Source organism: Macrobrachium nipponense, chromosome 25, assembly GCF_015104395.2.
Source record: "Macrobrachium nipponense isolate FS-2020 chromosome 25, ASM1510439v2, whole genome shotgun sequence".
Classification (NCBI taxonomy): domain Eukaryota; kingdom Metazoa; phylum Arthropoda; class Malacostraca; order Decapoda; family Palaemonidae; genus Macrobrachium; species Macrobrachium nipponense.
Genome location: NC_087214.1, coordinates 62,560,474 through 62,584,694, shown reverse-complemented (window position 1 = coordinate 62,584,694; position 24,221 = coordinate 62,560,474). Strand labels below are relative to the sequence as shown.

Below are 24,221 nucleotides of genomic sequence, written 5' to 3'. Positions count from 1 at the left end.
ATTAAAGTGCTTGCTTTAAAGAAAAAAGTACCATTGTCCATACAGAAGCCATTCCAGGTGGTATGAAAGTGCTGGCTTAGAAAAAGAAAAGAAAAACAAAAAAACCGTGGAGCGTCGTGCTTCGTACCATCGCCTCCGGAATAAACGTCAAAACATAAATAAAAGGTAAATTAAATAAGATTATCTCATGTGTACTGTGTTATCTATACCTTTTTCTATATAGTTTAGTAAAAGAAAATTTATGAGTAAACGATAGATCAGTGCGGAGCTCTGCTGGAGAAATAGTACCATTGATTTGAAAGTGGATAATTACAAACTGTACTCTGTATTCTCTGTACGATGGAACCTGTACTGTATTGTCTACACCCTTTTCTATAAACTTTAATAAGAAAAAATGATTCTTGAACGATAACTCAGTGCGGAGCTGTGCCATAGAAATACCCTTGACTTGACTTGAAGAGGATAATTAAGAACAAACTGTACTCTGTAGTGTGTATTCTCTGCACGGTGGAATTTCTAATGGACAATTAGACCCAAGGTTATAATATAGTCACGTAAAGTTATAATTCTTTTATCTTAGATTTTGGTTCTTGCTATTGTGGAAGTTTTGCCATCTTAGGAAATATTTTTCACCGAGATTTACTATAGACTTATTCAGCAAACAGACTATGCCTCGTATTGGTAAACCAGATACAGTAATTTATATTATATTTTCGTGTATTTAACCACGAACAAAGTGTTGCATCACTGCCCTTCAAATTTCTTCATTAACAAACGTAAGTTGATGTTAAAATCAAGCTTATATCTTATATATAGGTCTAAGGATCTCATTGCATTTCAAGGTGTTCAAAGTATAGCACTACTTGGTTATTACTTGTTAGCCTTCAAAGCCAGTTTGGTCTTCGTAATAGTAATTCTCGATTTTCCTTAATGCCAGTACAACTATGGGGTAGCCTGGGGTTAAAATATTGGCCAGCATAACTGTAGGGTAGCCTGACGAACAGTTTGAAAAGAAATAAAGAAACTAGATGCGTCTTGCAAGGTTTTAATGATAGTAATCACATTAAAAGTTATGATTTCCAGGTTACAAGAGCATTACTTCAACAGTTCATAACAAGAGAGAAAATATATATCTCGAAAGTTATACATAATAACTTTTACACTTAAGATATTATTGTCAAAGGTTGTTTATTGTACCGTCTTAGTATAGAATTTATTATTCAAGGTATCTAAGGTGATCATGGATAAACTTTACCCTACTCTGTGACCTTTCATGTTGGAGGGCAAACATCATAGGTTGATTATAACCCTTTCATGTTGGGGAATGTGCATCATAGGTCGAGTAACCCTTTCATGTTGGAGGGCAAACATCATAGGTTAATTATAACCCTTTCATGTTGGAGGTTGGGCATCATAGGTTGAGTAACCCTTTCATGTTGGAGGGTAAACATTGTATATTAATCAACCCTTCCAAAAATAATTGCGGGTGTGCATTATAGGTTAATTGATTAACTGTGCATCATAGGTTAACTGTGTAATCATTTCACATGGGAGGGTGCGCTTCATTGATTTATTAGCCCATTGATGATGGGGGGGTGAAGATTGTAGATCAATAATATTTTCACGCTGGTGAGGGAGTTGTATAGATTAATTAAAGTTTTAATGCTAGCATGTGATTATTATAAAGATAGATAAGCCCTTCTTTGTTGGAGGGGATTATCATAGATTGATAAGCCCTTCTTGTTGGAGAGGATTATCATAGATTGATAAGCCCTTCTTTGTTTGTGGGAGGGGATTTATCAATAGATTGATTTAAGCCCTTCTTTGTGGGGGGGGGGGGCATTCTTTCATTATTAAGTTAGTCCTTCTTTGTTTGGGGGGGCAATCTTCATATATTAGTTAGTCCTTCTTTGTTGGGGGCAATCTTTATAGATTGATAAGCCTCTCTTTGTTGGAGGTGATCTTCATAGGTTAATAGGGGCCCTTTTGTTGGAGGTGATCTTCATGGGCATTAGTGGAGGTGATCTTCATAGACTGATAAGCCCTTCTTTGTTGGAGAGGATGATCTTCATAGATTGATTAACCCTTTAGTGGAGGAGGGCGATTATCATAGATTAACCAAGACATCGTTGGTTGTAAGTTGTCGCTGTCAGGAAAGCGAGATGGAGGAAGACGACGAAGAAGTAGAAGAGGATGAAGACGAGGAAGAGGAAGAGGAGGAGGATGAAGCTGAGGATGTAGAGGAGGATGAGGATGAAAAGGAGGAGAAGGAAGAGGAGGAGTAAGTGGTGGTGGTGGTGGCAGTTGCAGCCGTTCCCGTGGCTGTGGTCGGAAGGAGAGGCTCAGTGACGTTCGTGAGGGTAGATCTGCGTGGTTCCAAGTCCAGGGAGAGGCGGTAGAGGTTGTCGTCGCTCATCAGGAGGGATGGGTCGAGCAGGTAGGAGGTGACGCGGGGGTTGTATTCGATCTTGTACGGCGTCTGTTGGAAGTGCCTGATCTCACGGATGACGTGGGCAATCTGCAACGCAAGCGGGAGGAAGCACAGTGAATGATACGTGATGTCAGTAGTTAGTATGGCACAACATCTATTTCAAACTCCACCATTTTGGTTTTCAGTTTCTTCTGGGGCATCTCTCAGAATTTATTCAAACATCAAATCTTTTGCACTTGTCACTTACCATCCTCATTTTAGAGAAATTAAGGAGCCCATCATCTGTGAAGTTGGGTGTTCCTTCCTCGATGAACGACAGGTCAGTGAGATACATGCCCAGGTAGGGAATACATGGTGGGTCACATCGATGGAGAGCGTCCCTAAGGTTCCGGAATCGACCGTCAGAAGACACGAGCGCCTGCAGCTTTTCCAGCGTCTGACGAGTCTTTGGCCGCAAGAGGAAGAGAAAAACAGTCAGAAACCTTTGATTTGCTTGAATGGTACTACATCTCTGGAGCTTAGAAATGGACAAGTTGTTTTCGCACCAGGCTCACAATGTGTGGTGAGCTTTGTTAGATACAGTCACTCGTCATATGGGAGTTCTTGCATCACTGAAGTCTGGCTTACATTGATGGTCCTTCAGACCCAAAGTTACTCAACTTACACTGATCAAGAGACAAATTGTATTCAACATGTTACTACTGTCCTTCATCTGAGGTACTACACCTATGTACCAACCGAATCCAACATTTATTTTTCAAATATCTGAAAAATAACTAACCTCTATGCTACTGTGAGATGAACTTCCAATGATTCTTAAAATATAATTATTTAAGTTTGTTGTACTGAAATTGTACAAGTAGGGGGTCTAGAGATGCTACTTCTACAGGTCAGATATATTAAAGACATAAATTGTGCTTTTACAAACCGTTTTGGAGACTCTCTCCCAGGTCTTCTTGAGTCGAAACACTGAGGTGTTCTGGAAAGCTGCACAAACCTGGAAAGTAAAAGACTGTTGAAAAATCCACTGTTTTCTCAAGGTAACTTTAGACAAAAAAGTTTGACTCTTTCCAAGACACTTACAATGCCAGCACTCTACTTTGTACGTGTATCCACTAATCTTCAGTGTATATATATATATTATATATATATATATATATATATATATATATATATATATGTATATATATATATATATATATATATATATATATATATATATATATATATATATTATGATGCCAGTTTAATAGCCACAAATCAGTCAACCAGTGCATATATGAGTGACAATCAGAAAAATGATTAAATTTCAGTACTTTTAAAGCACAGCATAATATACTCCTCCTCTAGAGTTTGTTCAGTGAAAACGAAACTGACCCTTGAAAGTTTGTATGAATTCCAAGTATAAATGCTGCGCTTTTTTCATGACTGGAATAAAGAGTTATCTTCAGAGCTGTGACATTACAAACAGAACTAGTGATTCCACCTGGTACCTACCTGAAGCACGCCATTGAAGTTGTGAAGGCATCGACAGATGTCGGCTACGGCGACCCACTTCTCAATAACGGCTACTCTGGAGAGTATGGTTGTGGCTCGGAGCACCTCCGATGCCACTAGCCTTGACACCTAGTAGAGCAAAGGGAACGCACTGATATTCACAGTAAGAAGCTCATGTTATGGAGCAGACCAGTGCTTTAAACTTATACAAAAAAAATCACGGTTTTTATTTGTTGTAAATATGAAACAGAAGAGTATGTAGCAACTACTACAGTAGTTCGCAGGGTAGCAAAGCAAGGCATTGGTGTACACAACAGCTTCAAAGAAAATTCTTATGTTGTCAAGAGCCTTGGATATTACAGCATGTTTCCCATAGTAATATTATATAAAAAATAATGACCCAGGAAATTGGAGCACGTGTCCTTGGGAACTTTATAAAAAGAGATCACATGGGATAAGCCCCAAAATAAAGCACACTTGTCCATGGTACACCTGAAGAGGAATTCACATGTCTGCACTAACCTAGATTAGACAAGAATGTATGGTCAGTAGAAAGTCAGAAATAGTAAAGTGTAATCTCCTAGCAACAGAGAAAAGTGAAGTTTGTAAGTCTATAGAGAACCAGGAAAAGAAAACGTGTCGGTAAACCAAAAACCCCAGATAAGTAAAGAGTGCCTTCATGGTAGCAATAATAAGGAACCTGTGGCCAGGTCATAACCAAGAAAAAAAAGTGCTTCCACAGTCCACAGTATTTGTGAAATTTCCCATTTAGGTATTCTTACCTCGTTGAAACGCCGGGTGATGAGTAAAATATAGGGGGCTTTCTCCTCCTTATCTGGCTTCATCCAAGACGTCTTTAAGAATTCTCTGTCAAGAGAAAGACGAAAAAGATTAGCTGGATACAGTGTTCAATCTAAGAGCAAATCATGCACATAAGCTGTATATGATTCCTCTATTTTATGGGTTTCTAAGATGATAGAAACAACAGAGAAATTATTTTTGTTGTCGTTATTTTAGGAATGTTCATAGCAGTAATCGATTGATCCCTGTCGACTGGTTAATCAAGGAAGCTGGTCTGAATCTTATGGTTAGTGTTTTGAATGATCTTATGACACAAGGGAGATCAGTCGTTGACCCAGATCAATGAATAATGCATATACCATGTCGATTGCATAACTTGACCAGAAGCATAGTCTCCGTTGATTTTCTGGATTCACATACAACTTTGTCTGTATGCATTGGTAGTTTGTCTATCTGTTCATTAGATGTCTCAAAAAGTTAAATATAAATTTCAGGGAAACTTTATGGAGTGACTGGTGCCATGCCAAGTAATAGTTTGTAAGATTTTTGTGAGGGTTACGTCTCAGTTTTAAGGTGTGTTTCAGACTGGCAGTTTGTTGAATTTGGTGACAAGAGTATACAGCAGAATTTACTTTGTTTAAAAATCTAGACATTCATTGTCATAGACTGAGAACTCTGGACTGATGGACTTGCAACTCATCAGTGATGTTGTTATAATGCTAATTTGTTTCTTGTTAGACTTAGACTAAAAATCGTGACTTATAGTCCTAGGCAGATATTTCATTACTGGCACTACAAGGCTATTAGCCCTAGAATGGTAGGGTGGTAACTCTCAATGGATGATCTCAAACAAAGATCGGACGACTGGTAATCTTAGACTGATAACTCACTCGCTCCTGATGGAGATGAAGATCTGATGGTCAGTGTAGGTCATCTGCTCGGCTACTTCTAAAGCTGAAAGTGTTTCAATGCTCTCACGACTAGGAGTCTGTCAACAAGAAGAAAATTTGATGAGTAACAAAACACAACAATAGTGCTTTATACAGCACTAGACTGATGAGCAAATGAAATTTGATACTTTGTCCAGTTATCTTTGTTTTGTGCCCATTTGGTTTTGCATAAGTGTTCTTCTGGCTGTTGGGAGAACCTTCATACTGGTTTAAAACAATCATGACAGAGAAGAACCAAAGATAGATTAACACAATTCGAGACATAGTGGTCCTGGTTCCAAGGAATCTGACTTTGGTTTGCAAAAGCAGTTTCAAGCAACTCACCGATGGTGGAGCAAGGAGCGTGCTCAGCTCCACTTGTGTTTCGGGGGGCTCTTCCTTGGCCAGGAGCTTCAGTAGCTGTGAGGCAGCTTTGTGTTCAGCAGGAAGCAGAGATGGACTACATGCCATGTCATCAAGGAATTCAATGGTTAATGCTCTCAGCTGCGAGTCCGTATCGAAGTCCTGTTCCAAAATATGATTGATGTTAGAAAGCAAGCATATAATAATCCTAAAAAAGATTAAAAGAAATTTTTTTATAAGGGCAACTATGTTCCATACAACCTGCAGTCTGAAAACCTTATAAATAAAAGTTAAAAAATGTTAATAATGCAAGACAGGCAATACAAAACAGACAGAAGAGCGTTAGAAAATTGATCATACTAGGTTAAAAGATTCAATTCAGTTCTGTCAGTTTACTACTACTAAGCTATTACAGCAGCAGTGCAACAACAGTCTTTGGCATCTTTCAGAATCTTGCAGCCAAACTTTGCAAGCATCCAGCGTTTGTGTTAAAGTTGAAATTTTGCACGTTTTGAATATACACTAGAAAATATAGAAAATGTAACTCTTAAGATTTTGACGTTGATATTTCTGACTAAAGGAAACACCAAGGGCTAACCTGTGAGTGCTTGGATACCCAGTGGCGAAGAACATTGAGTACCCTCATTGTGGCCGCTGTTGAGATGATGGATTCCTGTCGAGGCCGTTCTCTGAACGATGCTCTTCGGCAGTCGGTAAGAGAGAACTGGTCCAGAGGAGGTACGTTTGTTATGTCACGAGGGTTACTCGAACCTGCTGTAGCAACAGCAAAGGCTGCTGCAGCAGAAGCACTGCTGCACCTGTAATTTAAAAAAAAGATAGTATAGTGTTATTCTTACTGTGAGGGTTGATACTAGTACTCACTTTGCACGGAGGTTTATCTTGGCTACATCTAAAACTTGGAATAGTTTGCCAGTGTAGTTGTGGAGTCTTCTGATCTCTGAATGTTTAAAAGAGGAGCAAATTCTTTTCTGTCTTATGCTGATGTCTTCTGAACTTAGGTTTTATTTTCTATTCCATGTTTTGTACCTTTTCCTACAACCCCTCCTTGCAAGCTGATTTCCCTTTGGAGCCCTGTCGAGTTAGATGCCAACCCCCTTGCTAGTGAACTGAATAGCATGACCACTCGACTTCGAGGTCATCTACTACTGCACCCACACTTTTGTAACGCGGCATGACCTTACCTGCGCTGGGACTGCCTGGAGGAGGTGATGACAACCCCAACTCTGGGCACTGAATGGGATGGTGAGTCTGGCACCTGAAAAGCAGGGAAAATAGTTTAGTCAGGAAATAGTTTGAAATAGGAACACTTAATGGTGTTCAAGTCTTTTGGGATGAAAATATAAACAATAAACTAAGGACAGATACGAATGTCTGTTTAGTAGTAGCATAGAACAATAAAGAGTAGGTACAATGTTTCTAAACTGTATGTGAATGTAGACTGACATCTGTAAAACTTTAGATTTGTTATATGCATTGCAAATCCGGTGTAAATTATTTGACAATATGATTGAGAAACTAAGTATACTCAGATTCCTGTCTTCTGTCTTAATACTTCTCAGATACTTGTGCATATATGAAGAGATACAAAATAAAATGCTACTTTTGGATCTTTCATAGCTAGTGACCCCAAGGGTTTCTGTTGGTCGTTTTTTGGGGTCATTAGCTTTATGATATTTTCAGTCTTTTGTTTTAAGTTTTTACGGTAATCCCCCAACGGTCATGTACTAAACATGCCGCAAAGGTGGATACATGCCTGGTGAAAACAATTCGGGTCACTGCCTATGAAAGATCCCTACTTTTTTTAACAGGCACTGTAATGTGGACCTATATCGGGCCATTTTGTAAGAGACTATCAAACTTGACCACTTTACCTGGAAAGAGGATCTTGGCGTGATGGTGTGAATGCTCGACCTAGGTGACGTGAGTCCTCCCAAAGCTAAAAGACTGTATTCACTCTCTCCGCTGAGCCTCTTGGACCACTGGTTGTGGGAGAATCCTCCAGTCCCTTCGTCCACCATCAGGAATCCACCTGCCGACGTCGTGGCAATGTTGTTGAAAGGGTCGTTAGTTGGGCCGTGGTTGGTGTTCACCTCGAGGGTGTCCATGTCCTCTTCGGATTCAGAATCAGAACTGGCATCTTCAGTCTTGGTGTGTCCCTCAGAACATGTCAAAGGTGAGAGAATATAGGCAGGGAGAGTTAAATATTAATATACTCTACATTTGGTTCTCACTGAGAAAATTTTGTTTTGGAGAAAAATGGAAATGTTAGGTGAAAGTAGCTAAGTGATTTCGTCTCTATAAAATACCGTGATCATTTCAAATACTTTCATTTATCTGAAAGGTATGAAATTTTTTTCCAAATTTCTGCGATAAAATGCCAAATACTGGTCATCATTTGTAGCTCTCTAACTTGCAGCTGTGAGGTAAAAGTAAGTTTACCTTAAGTAAATTACAATTATTATTCCATGAGCAATTAAAAAAGTATTCTCTTCTTCTGCTGGAATATACTGAAAAACAGGCCTTTAGCTGCTCAGTACACCTCACGTGGTGCACTGTAAACATTTTTAGATGTTGCTTCCTTTCTTCAATCATGCTTTCCAACCACTCCAACCCTTATCTTCACACAGTCCAAGCACCGAATGCCTGAGAGCACCCTGGTGCTTCAATTTATAACTTAATTTACTTAAATCAATCAATCAATCCAATGGGTGCTTAATGAAACTGGACTGACTTATTGGTTGATCTCAATATATTTACTATTGTTAAATAAATATGATACCTCTATGCATATTTGGTCCACCTCAGAAAACTGGAAAGGGTGAAGGTGTCATGGAGACACTCTTAAGAGCACTGACCTGTGGTTGCTCTTCCAGAGGGAACATCGTCTGTGTCAAGGACAGCCGGTGCACTGCCTCTGGGTAGTTTGAAGCGGGGAAGTTGTCCAGAAGATGAGAAGGACGTCGGCTGTTCCTGCCTCGGGAATTCCTCCGGTCATTTTCCAGCGACAGGCGCCATTCTGATGAATCTAGTAGATCTGGATCCTCTTCTCCTTCCAGGGTAGATTCAGAGGCATCTGTTGGGCTGCCGAGTTGATTACCGTTCACTTCTGTAACAATTCAAAAGAAGAGGATAAAAGTAATGGTTTTTGAGTATTTCCTTCTGCTCTAGATATTTCCTCCAACTCGCATCTAAGGTAGTTAATTGACCTTGTCGTGGCTATTGCCACATGCACTAGACTCATGTTTTGTTTGGTTTCCATTTACTGCTTACCATTTTCTTCCTCATTTTCAGTCACATTAGCCTTGTCCTCTGACTGCTGCTGTCCTTTTGGTGATGTGGGGTTCTTGATGTCCTCTTCGTTAATGTTTGGTATGGTCCCCCGTATGATTTCAACCTGGAAACAGGACAGAAATGTTAACATCATAAAGTCCTCATTGTTTACTGGTGGTCTTAAATGATCCCGCAGATACTGTGTGGAAGATGCTCTGAAGTCCAATAGAGGAGACAGAAAAAGATTAGTGAGATGGGAAAAAAAAGTTTACCAGTGTTTCTTGCTTTCCAGAAGCCAGTCAAAGGTGGTCTTAAGGAAGAGATTTTGATTCAAGATGTTTTAAGAGATTGCACATGAAGTAAAGCTTTCAGCAAATCAGTAACAGTATAAGCTACAGAAATGTGATTGTATTTGGTTCACCTTACCAGGGATGTTTTCAAGAGGAAGGATCAGTACAGGCTTCAACAACCGGGGCAGAAGGGACAATAAAACACAGGAAACTGCTTGTCTGTCAAGTTCTCAAAGAACTGCACTTGGGGCAGATGCCTTGCCAACCTTTGGGAATGCAAGAACCCTTGGTCCTTACAGGCAGAGAATATGAGAAAGGACAGAATTAGAGATAGGTAAAACTCGAGGATCAGGAGCAACAAATCCGCTGAAAAATAAGTGTTTAAGAATTGGGATAAATTAGACGTACTCCCACTTTCTTGACAGAATTATCAAGCAGCGGAAGCTATCAAACCAAGGATTACTTGGAGAAAAGGTTATAACAAAAGATACATTTACTTCAATAACTTAATTTAAGACCTGATGAATAATAGGTCGATGACCAAAGTAGCAATTCCCCACGAAAAATCGAGAATTGCTCTTAAATCAGCCAAAAATCTAAGTACCACAGTTGGTGCTCTGGAGAGGGAATTGGCAAGGGAGAGGTGAGGATAGGTATAAAAAAACTTATTGGTGATCAGGAGGCACAAAAGGGAAGAAATCTTAAAGAAATGGTTCAGATTTTGAATCAATATAAAGCTCAAGAATATGGGTTGCATGTTCCTGGTGATTAGAGAAATGTTGTAAAGTTGGATAATTTGCTTGTCTTATTAGTTCCTCCCACATCTGTATAAGTAGAATAGTGCTATTATCTGTTTTTTTTATATTGAACTCCTATTAACAGAGAACCTCAGTTCATGGAAACAAAGAGAAAAGAGACTTTTGACAGAAGCAAAGTACACTAGCTGAAGAAACAAGTCTAAACAAGTCAGTTTCTCTCACCTTTTTGGGGCTTGATGGGGAAGTAGGTGAACTCTCTGATAAATCACCACATTGTTGTTGTTGCTGCTGTTGTTGTTGTTCCTCTGTGTTTTGAAGGTTCGTTTTGTTTAGATTTGCCAAGTCCTCAAGAGTTCTTCTTGCCACGTCGTCCTGGTCACTCGGCTCCTCTTCAGCTGTTGAGGGGAGAATTCAAATTTTGCTTAATTGTGTGCAATAGTTCAGCCTTTACATTGAAGTTCATATATCACTGTGATTCATATATGCACATTAAACTACAAATGTCCTTCAATATCTATTCACTTCATAAGCAACTCATACTTTTCTTACATTTCCTGTATGACAAACGCCAGTGAATGTCCCCCGAAGCTTTTGCCACCTGGACGTCAAAGATCCAGTAACTCTCGTCTGGTACATCGATCTCAATTCCTGTAAGAGAGTAGAGGGAATAGTTGGAAGAGATAGAAATGACAATGTTGTATAAACATAACACTCCAGCAGTCTTATAACATGGTCATTATTCAAGATAAACTGGCAATCATTCATCACTGTATGCTGATGCCGCCTTGATCATCGTTGACACTGTTGTTGAAGAACTTGAAACTTGGCTCGTTTTTCATTTTCTCTTGCATGTAAAGCCAAACTCTTTTATAGAATTACATATGTGATTTCTGTAAAGCATTGTTTAGTGGGAGTGCTAGTTTCTGCAGCATTGCAGTTACATTTTATGTGCTTATCCTCATATTTTCATAGACTGTCATGTGTCTCATACATTCTGAAATTCTGTGTTTGTAGCCACAATTATTTTACTAAAGCTATAGTTCCTCCAAACTTACATTGCATGCATCTGCCTCTGTTTAACCCTTGCTCTCCCAGAAATTGTCAAGATCTGTTTTGGCAAATTTCCAGAAATGCCTGAGTGGGCAGGAATGGTTGTACAGCAAATATCTTTCAGTCATTGTAATGCAGTGCTACATCAATCAGTAAATCAATCAGTATCTATCTGTATCTGCAAAGGCTTATTGGGTCAATAGCTTTTCCCTACTACCTACCAGAGAAAGCACTAAAAGCTGAGGATCCTCTGGGAGAATTAAGACCGCTGTCCGTGTCCGGTGGAGGAGACGATACATACTCTGGAGATCTGGGGATAGGGAAATAAAATAAGATGAGAATATAACCTTACGGCAGTCATGAAAATGCTGTTTTTCTCAGTGTCTCCAAAGTTTCTGAAACGAATTTCAGGAGATGGTATTTTGGAGAGAAGACAAGTATAATGTTTTAGTTTATGTTCAATTTTGTCAAATGCGTTTGAGCGATACTCATCCAGCTAGCCAGCTATACTATGCAGCTATGCATTATACGAATACTGTTGATTGCTCATTCTTCTTGTTTGTCACATGATTTAGAGATTTATGATTATTTTATTGTATATAGTTTCTCCATAACCTATAATTAACATTAGTCATCTTTATTTGGAAAAATTGATTTATAGCTGTGCATCTGTTATCAATTTTTAAGTCAGATTTACAAAATTCTTTTAATTAATATTGCTAAAATGCATAAAGTGATCCTTACAATTTTGAAACTGTCTGATGACCTGTTTTTCGAACTCATTCCACTCATGTTTAGACCTCGTTATTTCACGCATGTGCGCACACATTTGTGCATGTGCTTCTCTAGGAAATCCTTACTTACCTCTCGACAGACGAGTCCCTTGAGTCGTCCATATTCTGTTCGTTAAATTCTGGATTGTAATAGACCTTCTTCAGAGCCTCTAAAACGGTAACGCCGTCGGTGAACACGCGATAAGTCAGGAGGAAGGTGTTCAGGAAGTCGATAGATAAGAAACGCAAATCCGTCAGCCGTTCTAGGAGCCTCTCAGGAGTAGCGTAACGGATGTGGGGTACCTGTGGGGAAGAAAGTCAGATATTTATGAGTACCACCAACTGGATAAATTTGCAGAGGAAATTAGGGTTTTTGAAGGGATTGCCAACTGAATAACCTGCCAAGTGGCATTTACTGTTAGTACCATGAACGCCATCTGAGAGAATTTGGTAGAAACGCTTGATTCTGTTGGAAGACTACAGCTGACTGCATTATCAGAAGACTATACATTTTAGAAGACTCCTAAACTGAATAAACTTAAATTATTGGCACCCCATTGACTAAGTGTGCTTCACCTTGCAAGTCAGAGGACTCCATACCTTTCAGAAGTCTCCTAAAGTGAATAAACTCAAATTATTGGCACCCCATTGACCAACTGCGCTTTACCTTGCAAGAGTTCAGCGTGCGGGAGAACCTGATGTCAATGTCGTCCCTGAAGAGTTTGGGGTCGTTCTTAATGAAGTGGGGCATCGTTATAGAGGAAGTGTCAGACATAGACGAGCGGAAGAAGTTGTTGAAGTGAACGTTGTCCAGACACTTTGGGAGAAAAGGGAGAGAACATCAAGTCAACCTGCATCTTTCGTTTAATGACTCAAATGTCAGAATAAGCATCTCGTCATTCTCTTAGCAACATGCATTAGAAATCTAATGGATTATCTTGTATATCTCAGAAAGCATGCACGTCTTACGTGGCTGATGTCGCTGATCCAAGCCTGCTTCTCCTGCATCGTAGGAGCAACGAGATGGATGACGATCGGGAGGCCACTCTTCTGCTCCACGACGATCTTGAAGTCGAGGTTAGTCTGCTCCACAGCGAAATTTGGTCCCATACCCGACGCGTCGCTGTTGCTGGCTACTGAGCTATCGCTGGCGCTGCTGCTCTGGGAGGAGAAGGAGCTCACGGTCGAGTCTTGAGGAGAGAAGAGGAGGGAGAAGAATCATCATCGATTTGTATTTTGTTGTTAAAAATAATGCAAATTTTATGTTCTCCAGATAATTGAAAAGGGAGACCGTGAAGGTGAATGCTAGAGAAAGGAAGTTGTACATTCTCCGGAATCTTGATAATGGGTAACTTGTTTCAGAAAGTATGAAAAAAATCGTTTCGACGCCAGCAATTTCTCAAAAAAACAATCTTTATTTCTGGCAATGATTATCTTTTGGTCCCAGAAGCATCCTGACCTCCAGTCTATTAAAGCTACCATTTCCATCTAGGAGTGACCTGACCTCATATCAACTGACAACTGTTACCCTCAAGGAATGACCTGACCTCAACTCTTCTGACACTGCCATTATCCTCAAGAAGTGCCCTGATCTCACTTTTACTGAGACCACCGTTACCCTCAGGTAGTGATCTGATCTCAGTGCTAGGGATCCTACTGTCTTCCTTGAAGCGACATGAACCTTAGTTCGACTGATGCTACCATTACTCTAAGCTGAGAAGCAACTGGTCTTCAGTGCTACTTATGTTACTGTTCCCTCAAGGAGAGAGCTGACCTGAGTTCTAATGAGACTACAGTTACCCTTAAGAAGTGACCTAACCTCCCCATAGTGACGACCCCATGAACTTAGCATTAATCGTGAAACCTACTGACACGGCTTTGTCCATCCGCACTTTTTCTGTCCGCCTTCGGATCTTAAAAACTACTGATGCCAGAGGGCTGCAAATTGGTATGTTGATCATCCACCCTCAATCACCAAGCATACCAAATTGCAGCCCTCTAGCCTCCTCAGTAACTTCTATTTTATTCAAGGTTGAAGTTAACCATGATCGTGCCCCAGGTAACGCAACAACACAGGCCGCTATGGCTGGCCAGCCGAGAGATTCATGAGCCGAGGATCATACAGCATCGTACCGAGACCACTGAAAGATAGATCTATTTTACGGTGGCCTTGAAGACTCGTTTATTTTTCTTTTAACTTGTTATTTGTGCTCACCTGCGTCGTCAGCATGGCAGAATTCCTCGCTGGGGTCTTCGATGAGAGTGGCGTCGTTGAGTGCGATTTTGCCGACCCCTGAGACCAAGTGCAGCTTGCCAGCAGATGTCCTTGTCGCCATGATGAAGTGGTTGCTGAAGAAGGTACATTCTTGGTTAATGTGAGTTATCAATAATGTTTGTATTTATTATTATTATCATTATTATCGTTGTTGTTGCTGTTGTTGATGATATTAAAAAGCAGCACAGAAACAAACAGAATCGAAGGAATAAACTAATATTTACTAATAATAGCATTTAATTTAATTAGAATTCTATAAAAGAATATAGTACTTCTTAATCTTAAGAGAGTTCCCCTTGATATTTAATTAACATATCATCAGATTATTTCTCTACCATTGTTATGGCTGCAGAATTCTTAGCACAAAAGAAGAGTAAAGCTTATCATACAACACATACATACACACACACATACATACATACATAGATACATACATGATGACGATTACTCGAAGAAGAGATCATCTTACTAGATAAGATTTTCCGGTAAATTCATTGGTAAATGATGACTGGAAGCTAATGATTTGACTTCGTATAAAATAGTTCTCTATATGCCAGTGGTCTTAGTGATTTTAGGCTTGCCTACTTTAACAAAGGTAAACTCTACTGGCATAAGGCCCTCTTTTGTGTAGCACGAGCGAGTGGTGGAAAGATTTGAAATCTCACGTTGTTTCTACATGATACACAAACCATCGGGCGAAGTGATTCCTAATGTAAATGACCTCAGGTTTGTATAGTTAGGAAAAATACAGTTTACTGAAAGGAGTCTTGATTTCACTTCATCAAGAGTCAATAGCTGCTGCTTCATTAAAAACAAAGCTCCAGAATCACTCCTTGAAGAGGCTACTGGGACAGGGATCGTAATCATTTTGACTAAACTTCGGGAGGTTCCCCCATGGGTAAACTTTTTACCGTATCCCCACCCTGACTTTCACGTTCATCTAACAATTGTTTCACAGCACAACTGCTTTGAAGGTTTCCTCTTGTTACACCCTTAAAGCCTCTTACTCTCGATTTCCCTTGTAACTCTGAATGACCTCATACTAGGGCCCCAGGACTTTGGTCTAGGTTGCATATTCGATTCTAGTCTCTCTTACTTGAAGACTCTGCTTGAGGGGGCGTTTATTTTAGGAGATAGTTGGTAAACACGCGCCCCTACACACAGACACAGACACAGACACACACACACACACACAAACGAATATCAGACACTCACCTGAAACCAGAGAGCTATTAGCAGCACCTACCTGAAGAGGAAGCACTGACGAACAGCTTCCTTCTCACTCTTGAAGTGGCCCAGACGAGTCTTGTTGATTGAAGGGTGGTCTCCCAGGATTTGGATTAAGGAACCTGTTCAAATTATTGGGTTCGAATTGAGAAAGTCATTGGTATATTATTTCTTTTAAAGGAAGTCACTCAGATGCCCACCACACAGTTCTATCTGCTAAATGGGTGCTTCAACGTCCCTGACTGATGTGACGCCAGATAACTTAAAATCAATCTGTCAATCAATCCAATGAACTGCATGACAAAGTACCTTTGAGTATAGAGAGATACTTACTTGTGGAATTCTTTCTTGCATATTTTTTAGTCTTTATGTTTTGTTTACTAATAAAGGAACTAATCATTGACTTAACAGGATTAAAAATGAAATGGAATGAGAAAGTCCCTCCTTTGATAACTAAACAATAAATTATTCAAAGACACTAAAGAATTTAGGTTCAAAATTATCCCACAGTCTATTGGACCTCCTGCCCTCTCGTGGAGGTGGGGTAGGGGGCTGGGGGACCTGGAAACATGACTATATTAGACTCGACTTATTCTTTTCTCACTTACACCTTAACCGCTTTCTTTCTGGATACTTTTCTCGAATTTGTTTCCATTTTGAAATTCACATTCAAATTCTAAAGCTTTCTTTCGGACACAAATGACCTTAGACAAACATACACTTGATTGGTTGTCCAGCCTTCCTCCTTTTGTAGAATATTCCCCGACATCAAAGTCTTCTTATTCCTCATTGTCTTGTAAATTTATTCCTGATCAGTCGTTCTTATTTTATTTTTCTGTTATCTCGTGTTCCTCTGGTCAGTTTTTGGAAATGTTTCCCCAGTCAGTCCTTGTTATTCTATTAATTCCATCGTCTACTATTATTTGATTCTCTTGTTAGATCCTGTTACTTATTCTCAAGTTAAAATATTTCTTGATTACTTCTTAATTCTCCAACTTAATTCTTGGTATTTTAATCTCGAGAAAGTTGATACTTATCTCATTCCCTGTTAAATGGAATTCACGTTAATTTGATTGCTTCTTCTCACTCATAATTATAAGTTATTTATAATTAATTATAAGCTGGTATGAAGAATTCAAGAAGTTAAGAGGGCATTGTGGCTATTACAATTACATACATATCTGGTAAAAAGTGACTGGTAGATTCTATATATACATATATATATGTTGTTACCTATCATTTCATATTCAATCTTGTATTTTTCTGTACCCGTCTCATGGGTTTGGTGCCGAACCAACAAACCTTGATAAAAAATAAAAGAAATCAAAGCTATATGAATCGTGATAATTGAATGAAACCGGGTGATTGGTAAGATATGCGGAACGAAACATAGAACAGAGATGAACGAGTGATTGGAAGAACCGGGAAATGGAAGTGGAAGTTGAGTGGAACAGTCTGCAAGAATGTAAAGATAGATAAGACTGAATGTGCATTCACGTTAATCGTGAATGTGGCTGAATGTGTTTGTCTTGCATAGTATAAAGACAGCTGATGTTATGGATGCCTAAGTGTTACGATCTGTTGTGTATCCTATGTAATGTATCCTGTTCCACAAAGACTACAGTCATCATCATTTCCTTTTGATTAATGACTGAAAAGTTACGAGCAAACATAATACTATAGTAGGTTCACATCAACCGTGCATCTCATGTCTAGGCTCGTCCCTTACAACGCTCCTGATTGGCTGTTGATAAGCCAATCACAGGGCTGGACACACTCAGTCTCTTGAGAGATTTCACATAGGCGGATGTATGTTCCACCTCTGTCTTTCACAAGTATCCCTGACGAGAGGTGGAACATACTACATCCTACCCATGTGAAATCTCTTGAGAGACTGAGAGTTTCCAGCCCTGTGATTGGCTTATCAACAGCCAATCAAGAGCATCGTAAGGGAGAGGCAAGAGGGGAAAGTAGTGGTTTCTATAGTCGAAATATATCTTGGTGGTTGGCATTAGCGTTGATGCTCCATTTGAACAGTTGTATCACCTTAAGCTTTTTACCTGTTTGACCTTTATGCTTTTAAGTGTTCTTGTGGTACCCAGCTGAGCCCAGGTCTTGAAACTTATTTTAATTATATTAAGATGTAAGTTAGTCTATTTAAATATTTAAGACCACTGCAAGAAATTTTCGTAACCTTCAATGCTGTGTTTGCATATGACTTGAATTTCTTTTTATGAAATGCTTGTTTCAAAATAGAAGTTCAAGGTAGTTTATTTTTATATCCCAAGGTTTGATATTTCTAACTATAGTTACAATCTCAACTATTTACACATGCAAAACAAAATAGCCAATTTGAGGTATTTGGTGCATTCCATTGACACCAAGGAATCTTTCACTGCTCTGATAACCTCAGCGCTCAGCACAGAGACTAGCTTGGATCAGGTATTACTGATTAGCATGATAGTTCTGCTACTGGGCCATGTTAATCTTCTGAATGTTTCCCGGTTATAAAGAAACCTATACAGTTTTCAATGTCATCGGTCTAGTTGCAGCTGATATTTCTGCTACCGAAGACATCACTGGTCACTTTGCCACACTGATGGACATAGTTAATCAGTGTTGTCCCATATTTGAGAAACTCTGTAGCCTAAGTCTCATGCTAGCTAGGAAATGGTAGAATGTAACTCTAGTGTAATGGATATTGTTTCATATCAATGCTAGCCTTCATTTCCTAAGAAATTTTAATCAGATGCTATCACACATTTCATGACAAACAGGCTAATGTCAACAAACAGTGCTACAAAAGCTCCTAGCCGAATTGCTGAAGTTACAGTGAAAGTCGACAAGACTACAGTTGACAGATTTGCCAAGAGGTGTTAAAAGTAATAACTTAAAAAAAAAAGATTGTATGAAAGATTTGAACCTAACATACCTAATACCCTCCCCTTCCTAAGGACAAAGCAGAGCTACCTCTTGGGCTCTTCAGGGGTAAACAGTCTCTGATTGACTTTCCTCTTCCATAGACTTGGCATCCTGAGCCACTTTTCGCTCTATCGCTCAAGGGACATAAAAAAAAGTTTCTAGACAGTCGTGACAGCCGATGTTAGATCTGGACAGATTTTCCAGTTGTTTTTGGAAAGTTGTCTGGTAAACTCCTAAATTTAGCCAAGTATTTTTAATTTCTGAAAGGTATTTTTCAAGGTGAAGGAAAATTATATCATTCTGTGCATATAAGTAAGAGGTTTAAAAGTTAAGTCTGGAACAACTACAGGCTAATTATCCATTCTCCAGTGCTGTCTGACGTTCAGGAAATGTTTTGTCTGTAACAACTTGTTCAGGTACATTGATTTCAGCCTTGTTTCTTAACCATTTGTATTATTAAAGGAAGCAATAAGGTCCTTGCAATATCCTTTACATGATTACATATCTGATAGTCTTGCAAATGTACAAGTTTAGAGAAGTACAAATTGATTCAAGTGCTGACTTGGACTGGGTTACCTATGAGGCTTATATTTATACAACTTTAGAACTTAGGTGTATATAAACTTTTTGATTTAGGTATTAGAAGCTATATTCTTGATTTCCTTAAGAATGTTTTTGTGACCAGTTGTAGAGAATTACATTAGATGTTATTTTTAGTGACACTTGACATGTCAGGTGTCCCGCAGGGTAGAGTGCTGGGGCTTTATTTGTTTTGGTCTTCCCTAGGGACATTATGATTGGTCTTGGAGATAAAATAGTGATATCTTAGGATGCTTCAACCCTTGCTGCACTCTTTTGTTCCTCTGAAGTAAATTCATGTTGCTGCTACTTAACAGAGACTTGGAGCAGATCAGTAAGAAGTGTAGTATATGGAATGTGAGGCTGATTTACTCTCCGTAAGTAATGTTGTAATGAATAAGTCTGGGTATTGGATTGTACTTAGTGCTACAGTTGGCCCCGAGCACTCTTCCATGGCATGTAATTCTGTCAGGACACCAAATATCATAAGGAAGTTGTCCCGCACCTAAAAGAGAGGCTGGTCTTTGAGAGAGATCCCACAACTCTTGGGCAAAATTCCTCAAAGACAAACTGGGATTTGAGTCCACCAAAGTATTCTTTTTCATTAGCTTTTGATTTGGAATGAGCGGGTCTTTGTTGGCTATAGTTTCATTAAGCCTGTTGCCAGCTGTCTTATTTTTCCACAAAAAATGGGAAAAAGTCTCCTCGCCCTTCCTTCACTTCACTGTATCTGACAGTTCTTGTTGACGTCTTTGCTTGTTGACTTATGTTTTCATCTGCATTTAGTGGCCTTCATTTTTACATGTGCTCCATGAACATTTGCTTGCTGAATGATGACAACAGCAAGTTTGATCGGAGGGCGTTCTGGTAATCAAGGGGGAAAATATGTGCAGTTTTCTCAGAGTGAATTTGAACCTGCCCTTTGTAGGTAACATTACTGGTGTCTCGGGTACAAAGTTATAAAAAAATTGGAGGAGAAATAAAACCCACGTGTCCCTTTTTAAAGTTCTTTAATGACTTCTCTGAACAATTATAATTCCAGGTGTCAGTTACAGCTGGAGACAATGGACATAATTAGCAGTAATTAGCAGTAAGGGAGTAGTTTTGGATGTGACAGCATCATATCCTACATAGCTACAAATATTAAACTATATATATTTATATATATGAATTTTTATCTACATGTTCACCTAATTGGCCTTCTGTCGTTTATGAATACATACAGCTTTGACACACCTGTACGAGGTGTGAATGTATGTACTTGTATACCTAAGGTACATACATACGCATTCATTATGCATTCATCTTTAACGGATATAAATCTATGAGAGATTTTGTCTTTCATTATTGACTATTTCTCAAAACATAAGATTACTAACAGATTAAAATACCGGGTCGAACATATACCACCATATTTACAAGGGGCAGGAAGAGCCAAAACCAACGCAACATCTAGAGGGGATAAAAATTATTTTGAACTCTATTTACTATTTACCTGTTAAAGGAATGAATACCAGGTGTGCATCTATGTTTGTGTGAATGAAACGGCAACTGTGTCTGGTGGACCGACATGACAAGCAGTGGAATTGCAAACTACCGTGTTGCACGAGAAAAAAATGTGGCAACGTGTGGAACTGTACGCACATGCTATTTCTAACGCTTTTTGACTGAAACTTAAAGTATTGGGAGGAGGAAATGTTTTGGAGGTCCTGTAATCAATGCATAAACTAAAATTACTTATGAAAGTCAGCAAAAAGAGGAAAATCTTGGTTTGTGTTAGCTTGATTAGCCAAATGCTGGTTGTGCTATGTGACCTGACTGCAAAAAGTAGGCGAAAGAAAGAGCTGGAGTGATTGCCAGGTTTTGACAGCCGTGACAGAATTAGAAAAGAGTAAAAATCTTATGGCAGTGAGAAAGAACTGGGTCGTTGGAAATTAAGTATCGTGCGATTGATATTACGAGATTCTGGATAAAAGGGGAACTTACGAGGAAAGAATCGAAGCTGATGGTATAAGAATAAGATGGAGTTGATGCGAGAAAAGTAGTCAACAGAGGCACATTCGGTCATCTTTTCACTCAGATGAATAAGAATGTCGATTGTCACAGTAGAGGAAGAAAACATGGGACGGAGTTGAGTGAGTTTGGTAAGAACAAAGAAAGGCAGCAGAGGTAGATAGGGAGTTTCAACGAGTTTGAAGCTTATCTATTTACTTGTAGGCATATAGTAGACATCTTTGTAGAGATGGTGGTTCTGTGGATTTAAGGCTTTGGTGGAAAGTAAAAAACTATTTGAAGTACATTTGTAGGAAACTTGCAGAAAGCAAGGCGGATGACAAAGGACACAAAGGAAGAAGTACATTGACAAAATTAATAAAAAAATTGTTTTGTAAGGCAGTTAAGACCAAGAAAAGAGACAATGAACAAATGGACCTTGGACTGAGAGCTGTAAAGAGAGATGTATTGTCAAAAGAGAGAACAGATGTGCATGAAAGGGGCAAATGGACTGGCTCTTTAGTGGTGCTGATCTTAAAGAGGCAGAGTTGATTGATGCAAGAGTTGATAGGACTGACTTACGATATATATCCAATGTAGTACGAAGGAACACGAGGTTGAGAATATCCTTAAATCCATGTAGAAGGTGAGTGAAACTGGAACTTTGAACAAGTACTTTCATAGTTTATTCCAACATTATGAAGTGCGAACTTGATAATGTAGAAGTAAACTACGAAAGTACTTGTTCAAAGTCCCAGTTTCACTCACCTTCTAGCATGGGTTTAACGATACATGTATAGTTAGTTAGAGAGTTTATGGTAGTAACAGTGTCACTCTCCCCCCAGCGTTTCAGGTCAGCGAAGTGAGATATAACTCTACTTGGGATGGATGGCTGGGTACCTACCCCCTTATGGGCATTCACAAGGTCAGGAATGATGACCCATCAGCTTCATCCTAAAAGCTGAGCTACAGAATGCAGGTGTAGTATTTCATAAAATCACCCACCCCCCATACTAAGATGAAAATGAATATAGCTGAATGGCAAATAAACATATCCATCTACAGCATATATACCATTTTCATTTTGAGGGATGGCTCCAGGAGTTCACCGTTCATTTATTAACAAGCGCTTTTTGGGTGAGGTGGCTAGCATCGAGCCCTTCACCTTGACCTAAACCTGTCATAGATGACTAACCATTAAGTACCTAATTTGCTGTGGAGGTCAGCAGAGACATGACAATATTTTTGAGCTAGCCCGAGATCAAACTTTGAATTCTAGTAGGGTAACCAACCAAAAAGTTCTTGCCCTAACTCTGAAGCAGCAGATTCAAGGCCAAAATGGGGTTTAAGCACTGAGGCTTGGCTATATTAGCCTTTTTCCCTTTGAAGGGGTGGTGTCAGAAGGTGTTATTCCTCCTGTTTCCAACAGGTTTGTGGGATGCAATTGCTCACCCCAGACCATGTGGTGTGGACATTCAAGAAACTTGTGTCCCAACAGCATCTAGGTCTATCTTTTCTTAGTGGTCACTACTGAGGTCTCATGTTAACAAAGGTCTTTATGAAGTATCAATGACTTGTATGGCTACGATGTGAAGGAGGCTTGAATCCCTGGCAAAATCTTGAACAGGAGAGAGTTGACTGATGAAGGTCGGTGATGAAGAGGAAGAAAGATAGGACATAAAAAAAGGGTGAACGGAATGGTAGTTGTACAGTTTAGAAATTCAAGTATGAGGTATAGTTTTGGAGCTTTATATTCTTATAAACCAGACTTGGTCTCTATCTTCTGAGGCCGCACGAATTGTCTGTTGTAAAGTGATAGTCGTAAGTTGCTTATATTTGGAATTATACAAATAATTCTCTCTGGAGTTTCAAGGTTTTGGTTGTAATAGCAAAGGTAGCAATGTAAATAATTCTTTCCCAAAAGGCTGATTATTTTGTAATCCTTTAAGTTTAGACAGGACTGATGATTTTTCTCTAATCTTTTCATTATGGAATGTACTGCATTTGTTGCCGATCATTTTTCTGAGCCAGTTGTCGCTGGTGTTCCACAGGATCTATTTTGTGTTCTGGGACGTTTGTTGTTTTCAAAAATGACTCGCTAAATGATTCTTGACCTTGAAAATGTGATAGAAACAGAATGCAGGTAAAGGAGCTTTCTTAGGTTGTGAACCCCAAGGGTTTACGGACATCATTAGCTAGGACTAATATTTCTTGAGGGCCATTATCTTTATGATATTTAGACTTTTGTTTGTTTTTACGGTCATCCCCAATGGATTTGTACTAAGCGTGCTGCAAAGGTGAACACACAAAGGGTTAAAAGAACAAATCCCCAACGGACTTGTAATAAACACGTTGCAAGGGTGGATACACCCTGGCTAAAGCCCGTGGAGGTCACTGTCTTGGAAAGATCACAGGTTCATTACATAATCCTCATTACAGTCCTTTGCTATCACTTTAAGAGGCTGCTGTCCTTAAAAGGGCCACGAAAAAAACCAGCAAGTGCTTTCATCAGTGGCGGAACTAAGGCGGGGTGGTCTACCTCGGGCAGCACCATCCAGGTGATGGCACTCTGGCATCTTTTGAGCAGGTGAGGAATGGAATCATTCTAGGTTTTCTAATATGTTGCGTCTGATTGTAATGCTGAACAGCCATTTATCGACTCTGATGTTAGACAGTAAGCAATTTTTGACAATGGCATCCCTAGTTTCTTTCTCTTCCTGGGTTGCGTGTACGCGTATCTACTCTTCCAGGGAGGCCTTTTGAGTCTACCCCGGGTGCCATTTTCAGAGTCCAGCCCAGATGCCACTTTCAGAGTCCAGCCCGGATGCCACTTCCAGAGTCCAGCCCAGATGCCACTTCCAGAGTCCAGCCCGGATGCCACTTCCAGAGTCCAGCCTGGATGCCACTTTAAGAGTCCAGCCCGGATGTCCACTTGCAGAGTCAGCCCGGATGCCACTTAAGAGTCCAGCCCGGATGCCACTTTAAGAATCCAGCCCGGATGCCACTTGCAGAGTCCAGCCCGGATGCCACTTGCAGAGTCCAG

General features: G+C 39.6%; 1 protein-coding gene across 2 annotated transcripts in view; it reads right to left on the bottom strand.

The window, feature by feature from the left end:
- Window positions 1-1,870: 1,870 nt before the first annotated feature.
- LOC135199442 (ras-specific guanine nucleotide-releasing factor 2-like) overlaps window positions 1,871-24,221 on the bottom strand; it is a 57,251-nt gene continuing 34,900 nt past the window's right edge. For both annotated transcript variants that reach the window (XM_064227481.1, XM_064227482.1), the window contains 20 exons: window positions 15,705-15,807; window positions 14,399-14,532; window positions 13,153-13,373; window positions 12,851-13,000; window positions 12,275-12,486; window positions 11,632-11,720; window positions 10,910-11,008; window positions 10,583-10,755; window positions 9,313-9,436; window positions 8,898-9,148; window positions 7,914-8,186; window positions 7,224-7,297; window positions 6,620-6,839; window positions 6,004-6,183; window positions 5,620-5,717; window positions 4,711-4,795; window positions 3,929-4,057; window positions 3,360-3,428; window positions 2,679-2,876; window positions 1,871-2,518 (listed from right to left, as the gene is read on the bottom strand). In XM_064227481.1, coding sequence (XP_064083551.1) covers window positions 2,150-2,518; window positions 2,679-2,876; window positions 3,360-3,428; window positions 3,929-4,057; window positions 4,711-4,795; window positions 5,620-5,717; window positions 6,004-6,183; window positions 6,620-6,839; window positions 7,224-7,297; window positions 7,914-8,186; window positions 8,898-9,148; window positions 9,313-9,436; window positions 10,583-10,755; window positions 10,910-11,008; window positions 11,632-11,720; window positions 12,275-12,486; window positions 12,851-13,000; window positions 13,153-13,373; window positions 14,399-14,532; window positions 15,705-15,807 — 3,251 coding nt within the window. In that variant the 3' untranslated portion in view covers window positions 1,871-2,149. The remainder of the gene's footprint in view (window positions 2,519-2,678; window positions 2,877-3,359; window positions 3,429-3,928; window positions 4,058-4,710; window positions 4,796-5,619; window positions 5,718-6,003; window positions 6,184-6,619; window positions 6,840-7,223; window positions 7,298-7,913; window positions 8,187-8,897; window positions 9,149-9,312; window positions 9,437-10,582; window positions 10,756-10,909; window positions 11,009-11,631; window positions 11,721-12,274; window positions 12,487-12,850; window positions 13,001-13,152; window positions 13,374-14,398; window positions 14,533-15,704; window positions 15,808-24,221) is intronic.